This window comes from Pristis pectinata, chromosome 3, assembly GCF_009764475.1.
Source record: "Pristis pectinata isolate sPriPec2 chromosome 3, sPriPec2.1.pri, whole genome shotgun sequence".
In the NCBI taxonomy this organism is placed as follows: Eukaryota; Metazoa; Chordata; class Chondrichthyes; order Rhinopristiformes; family Pristidae; genus Pristis; species Pristis pectinata.
Window position 1 is genome coordinate 35,573,172 of NC_067407.1, and position 6,858 is coordinate 35,580,029.

The window sequence follows — 6,858 nt, forward strand, 5'->3', positions numbered from 1 at the left end:
GAGCAATAATAATTTTGTGCATTTACAGGGTAATCAACAAAAGGAATGTCCTTCAGGCTGGACCCTTCACAAGAAACATTGTTATCTTCTGAATCCTGAGAGAAATGAAACCTGGGTAGGAGCTGAAATGGCCTGTAGGCAAATGTGAGCAACTTCCATCAATTGCCAAATAAACTTCCAATCATTTCAAAATCTCCAAGACATCTACCAGACAGTAAGCCAGAGGAAAGCCAGGAACAGTTCTATCGAGAATAATGGGCACTGCGTTCTAACATAGTTCAAGCAGTAACTGTTTCGCTATGGGTGTTCCAGCTCCATAACAGGGAACTGAGTCAAATTACAAGCATGTTGCTGTTCGAAATGGTTTTAGTTGATAACATATGCTTCTAATAGTATTTCAGTACTGTAGTTTTCACACACTTTATTTAAAATACATTTAATTTTCTTGTTAAACACAGGTCAAAAATGTTAGCTAACCTCAGTGATAGTTCCAAAGGTTGCTGCAGAATAATGGAGGTATGTTTGTGAACTATAGCCTGATTACAAGAATGGCATTTCTCAAAGTAGTATAGGTACAGGTAATTTTAAGCAGTGTAGAATAAAGCGTATAATTAAAAAGCAGTTAACTCTTCCAAAGATCTTTTTTTTAAATAAGAGTCTAAGTCTAATACTTCCTTCAAACTCTCTGACATTTTTCTTTCAATAAACATGTTTAATGAAATTATCTTAATTTATTTCCTAGTTTGTTAAATCTAATTGCATAATTAATCATCCTACGTTAAAAATGTTCCACAACTCAGATTTTAGTTTAAATGACAAGATCCCCATAATCCTAGATACCAACATTGTTTGAACCACACAAAAAAAACAAGATACAAGTTCAAAAGCACTTGCTGAGTGAAGCCAGATTTGGATTTTTAAATGTGATAGTGTAGAATCAAGAAAAAATTGTATGAGGTATGACCTCCCACTATTTTGATAGGAGATGGTGTGATCAGTCTTGATTTCAGCACCAAGATAAAAGAAGGATGTAACAACTGTTTTGATAAAATAGTTTAAGTGTAGATAGGATATGCTGAATAGAGCAAAAAAGATAGCTAAAAATAACAATAAGCAACAAATTAATCCATGGGGAACAAGGGTGAGCATTATATGAAATTGAGCCTTTTTTTTAGGTGAATACAGTGATTGTGGCAGCTCATGCACAGTAGTAGCACTATCTCCTTTGAGTCAGAAGTAGTTCACCACTTTAAGTGACTGGACCATGAAAGGTAAGCTGGCAAAATGTTCTGCTGGTGTAAGTACCATCTCTCAGCTGAGATTTAAACCAAGGCCCTGTGTGTACTGTCAGATGTATCATAATATTTGAAGAACAACAGGGGCGCTCACCCTTGAGTACTTGTAATTATTTTTAACTCAAATAACATCATTAAAACATAACAAGTTTTTCTTCTTATCATAGTTTAACTGGTTTGCTTATTCTTCAACTGTCATTTTCTACAAAAGGTTATACTTACAAATGTTTTTCTCTAATATTTAGGTTTCATGCTAACTTAGTCAGTATACATTCCAAGAAGGAACTAAAATGGCTTTGGAACTTTGCCAGAAAACAGCCATTCTGGATTGGTATGTATATATTGGAGAATTTTGGATGTAGTGATCTAACAACTAACAAACTTTTTATCTAAAAAGTAAAATGGCAGTATATTGAACATCCAGCATCTGAAAATTGTCAGTGGGCCTTTGGCTTAAGATGATGTTAGTTTGGCTATCAAAATATGAGATATCAATGGTCAAAACCACAAATTGAATATTAATTTAGACTGCGTAACACACTGAACACCTCAGATTTCATCTTATAAAACAAGGAAAATGTTATCTTTGCAAGCATTAAACCCATGCCTAAGTATCAACCACTGGTTGTACTCATCTGCCATTATTCAGTTCTGTTAACTTTAATATAACTGTGTGTTGGGCAGTGAGTACAACTGGTGATTGATATTTTTGCACATATATATATACATTATAGAGCACAATGAACCAAAAGGTGAATCTCTGCCCCATGTAGCTTCCTTAATATCTTAAATTGAAAAATAAAATTACACTACAAGCATGATATAATCACATTTAGTTCAGTCACAGATTGATCAACAAAGTACACGCAGGATGCCCCTTACAAGCATATTATGGCCCCAAAACTTCATTGGATTGGAAAGGCAAAATTGGGGCCATGTCATCAACCAGGAAACATTTAGATTTGGCCATAGATCTGATGGTGATCTGGCTGTTTTGTCGAGATTCATAATTGAATAGAATAAACATGCCCTTGCCCTACTGAATGCAGTCATGAAATGGCACATGTATGAATGGACAGCATTATTTTCCTAATTCCTATTACTTTCAATCAGTAATTTGCATGTGGCTACAATAGAAGTTAATGCTCAAGCCAAAAATTTTAAAGGGGTTTGATGAGATGTTCACAAAAACATGATCTATTTTGTCATGGATAATTTAAAGTCTTTACAGAGAAATGCAACACGTATAGCTCTCCTGTTTCTCAGGATTGCTAGACAAGGAAGACAGCAAACAGAACTTCTTGCTGGTACTTTTTTTTAAACCTTCATCTTTGTTGGTGGGGAAATAGGATTGCACATTGAGCCCTACGGGCTTCATGTTGGAGCATTTCTGGGTGACTCTATTAACATTGATGATTTTTGAGCAATGTTATTATCTATGGTTGTAAAATGGAATAAAGCAGGTGGATGACTAATACAATTAAGGAGCATATTTGTGTGCATTGGAATGCTAATAGCTGTAACGTAACCAGAACTGTAAGCATGTTTATACTTAACTCATTGACAACTAATGAGTAACATGTTAAGATTGTGTTTTTGACTGCGATATTTAGAATCTGATGTTATCAAGATAGATTATATTGCTTTTTTTTTCCAAAAATCTGTTGCAGGTTTAATAGATGAGACTGGTTCTGGAAAATGGACATGGACAAATGGAAGGCTAGTAACTTATACAAACTGGATGAAAAGAAAATTTTCACCAGCTGGAAATCTGCAAACTAACTGTGCTCTTGTCCGGGACAAGGGCAAATGGGTGAGCAGGAAGTGCAATGAGAAACAGGAGAGCTATATATGTTGCATTCCTCTGTCAAGACTTTAAATTACCCATCACAAAATAAGTCACGTTTTTGTGAACATCTCATCAAGCCCCCTTAAAATGCAGTGTCAGTATTTTTATATCTAATTGATTATATTAGAAGCCTATACATGTGTGCCTATTTTTAAAAAAAAATCTCCCAAGGTACTGTGCTGCTGACAAAGTTGTCAGAAACAACAGATTCCATTATTTCTGCCTCTGATCAGTTCATGCCACTGATCAATAAAAATTGTATTTTGAATGCATCTGTTTTGCTTCCCTTGTCAATTCTAAAACCAGGTACTAGACGCAAAAGTGAACAGGATGCCTCATAATAGAATAACCCGAAAACATTTAAAAGAATAAGATTAAAATTTATCTTTTGAGAGCAGGTAGAATAATTGATTGATTTGTGGCATGCTTAGTATCCCATTTAATCACTAGTGTTCTTTCAACTGTGTCTGGTGCTGCGACCTCTCCTATGTTGTTTAACAATTGCAATTCATCTTAGAGTAAGAATTGGCCTTATCATTACGTGAAGAAATCTTGTCAGTTTCTCCAGGACTGCAGTTGCTATTTGGTGTTTCTAGTAAAATCAAAAATCATACTTTAAGAATTCTATTGCACCCCAATGAGAACATGTCAAATCCTGGCAGTCCTGTGCCAATGACCGTTTCAGTCGTTGCCCTAGCTGCAAACTTTAACTAGGCACAGCCAACCAAGTGTTGCAATTTTTCAAGATCTGTAATGTGATGAGCTGTTTGAGGATGGTTGAAGCACTCAGGCTGAGGATTACTAGACAGGGAAGGATGCAAACCCTTCAATGACGAATGGTCAGATTGGGAAGGCAAAAATATCAGGATACCAGCATGGTGATAGATTGGGGGTGGGTGTTGTCTGGCTCCTGACAGGACACTGGTGCAGTGATAGATTGTTGATAGGTGAAAGGGTTGGGAAGCGGAGGAAGTTGTGACACTATCAGAAAGATGGATGATTTGGGGAGGAAACTGCACCAACCCCATCCAAAAGTTCAGGACTCAAGAGTTTTGTGTGGAGGAAGTTACTGAAGAGTAATAGGTAAGTGAGTGACTTACCTGCTAGTCTTGCCACTCCACTGCTGGGAAAACCAGGTAGTCCCAAGGAATCCAGTGATGGACACTCCCAGTCCAAGAGAAGTCCTGTAGTGCTTCAACAGAAGCATTATACGGGTAACGTTTTCATCCTGCCTTCCCTGGTGAGGAAATCACATCAGGTCTTAAGGTACACCCAGAAGTTTCTGTTGAATTTCCAGGGCTGACACAAAACAACCCAGGCATGGTTATTAACACATTTCGCTCCAGCGAAAGAACACAACATAGCACCGAAGGAAATGGTGATTGACTAAAACAATTCTTACCCATTTGTGCAATATTGAAAACAGACCCCATTTGGCTTGCATTTACTCTGCCAGTAATAATAACAAAGTTTTGGGTATTAGAAAATACAGCTCCTACTAACAGCATCTCAGAGCATTAATCATCAGAATGATTGAGGAATTTGCTTGTTAGATGAACACTGTCAACATGATGGTTTTTGATCTTCTATTGAAGTAAGTTCCATCTGAAGGAATTAATTCTTTCCAAGCCATAACCTGTTGGATTCCTTAATCAGATATATTTCCATTCTACAGTCCATGTGTGGCACTGCCTTTGCTCCTCTTATAACAATCATTTTTACAGCTATTTCCAAACATGTTCTCATACTTTAGCCAAGCACATCATTACCCCAATGAATAAAATTAGTAACTTGCATGAGTGAAATATTTAATTTTTCAAAACTCCTGTAAATTTAGTTCTAATTTTTGAGTTACAATCAACATTGGGCCTAAATAAGCAATTTATAGCTCAACTATTGTTTAAAATTCTTAAATGCTATGCTGCTTTAAAACTGTAATCAGATCAAATTAGCATGCAGATGTTTCAGTGTATGTTGGAAAATCAAGGAAATGCTCAAATGCTGGAAATCTGAAATGAAAACATATGTTAGAAATGTTAACCAATGTTAGAAAAACTCAGGTCAGGCAGCATCCATGGAAAGAGAAGGAGTCAACATTTCAGGTTGAAGACCCTTTATCTTTAACACTTCTTCAACCTGAACCATTGACTATTTCACTTTCCACAGATGCTGCCTGACCTGCTGAGTTCTAGTATTTTCTGTTTTTATTTTTGTGCGTGTTATTCAGTGCTTTGTGTGGTAATAGAATATTCAAGGATAATACTTTCAATAGTTTTTAAACCAGTCATACATAAATCCATGCAATTTGCAAATGTTTTCTGAACCTTTGTTATCTTTTAGGCTCTGCAACTAATGCCAGATTGTAAACTAAATGATATGATAGGTGCAATTAAATTTCCATTGATTCGATGCATAGATGCTGTTACGGCCTACTGTGTGTCGTTTCTGGCCTTAGATTTCAAATTCATGGCATAAAAAAAATCATGCTTTCTTGAAATATGATGGCTGAAATAATCTCTGTGAAGCTCATACTATACCAAAAAAGATTAAACAATTAACATGCTATGAATTACTTTGCCTTGCTCCACTTACAGACTTTGGTTTGATTCATACCCTTCTAAATTTCGAAACAGCTGCAATGTAAATCTATTGTTATGGGGATGCATTTTGCATGCTGCTCTTGTGACGAATAGATGTATTAGACCTTGCTGCTTCTGGTTTCCTGCTTTTCTAATTCCTTATCCCACATCCTATCTGTCTGAGGCCTCCTGTGCTATTAAAACTAGACATAACACAAGCTGGAGTAACAACACCTCATTCTTCCTTCCCTACTCAATATTTTATTCTCCAACTGTAGGTAACACACTTTTTCTTTGTCTGTATCAGAACTGGGGGGGGTCATCATTTTGGCTCAATTTTTCTCTTTCTAGTTTGGTCGGCCGAGCATGTCCAACAGTTTTGGTATTAGCAACACATAACGTGCTTCTACTTGCCGCTTTAAGTCATTTGGTCTCATCCTATCAGACATATTCTCTGTGCTCTACCCAAACTCTTCCCCCACCTTCTCTACTAATGAAAACTGTCCTGTTCTCTCTCTTTCCACAGAAGCTGTCTGGCCTGAGTGTTTCCAGCATTTTTATTTTGTTTTTTATTATTGACTATTTATACTGGACAAAATAAGTTGCAGCAAGGTGTGCACCATATGAATGCACTGCAGTTGACAAAAGTGGCCACTTAAGATACATTAAGCATAATTTTCAACTTCCCAAGCGCCAACACTTAGTTATTGGGATGGATCATCTGATGACTAACCAGCAGTTCCATAGAGAACAACTGGCCAGTTACAATGTTCACATCAGGTGCAGTTTAGACTTCTGCACCTGTGTATTGGCATGCAGATGTACAAAACATGCTGGAGGTCAGAGACCAACACACTGACTTCCCACCCTGCCCCCCTGGACTCAGTATTGGTGACTAGGCTGTGAGTGGTGGAAACTGAGGCCCTGCACTCAGACCACCATGTTGGCTTTCTGACAGCTTTTCCACCATTTCTTAAGGTCTCCAGTCATCAGAGACATTTCAAAATAGTTGGAGAGCTTATAAATAAATTTTAAAAATTCAAAACCAAGTTCATCTGAAGTCCACATTCAACTTATATTTTTAATTAATTTACACATTTATTGAAATGAAGTTTAAAATACTTACAGTGTTGGT

The 6,858-nt window shown here is 36.7% G+C and overlaps 1 protein-coding gene across 1 annotated transcript in view; it reads left to right on the plus strand.

The window, feature by feature from the left end:
• Window positions 1–5,619, plus strand: part of frem1b (Fras1 related extracellular matrix 1b) — a 136,547-nt gene extending 130,928 nt beyond the window's left edge. The window contains exons 32-35 of the mRNA XM_052010686.1: window positions 29–144; window positions 1,541–1,626; window positions 2,966–3,108; window positions 5,485–5,619. Coding sequence (XP_051866646.1) covers window positions 29–144; window positions 1,541–1,626; window positions 2,966–3,108; window positions 5,485–5,619 — 480 coding nt within the window. The remainder of the gene's footprint in view (window positions 1–28; window positions 145–1,540; window positions 1,627–2,965; window positions 3,109–5,484) is intronic.
• The last annotated feature ends 1,239 nt before the right edge of the window (window positions 5,620–6,858 follow it).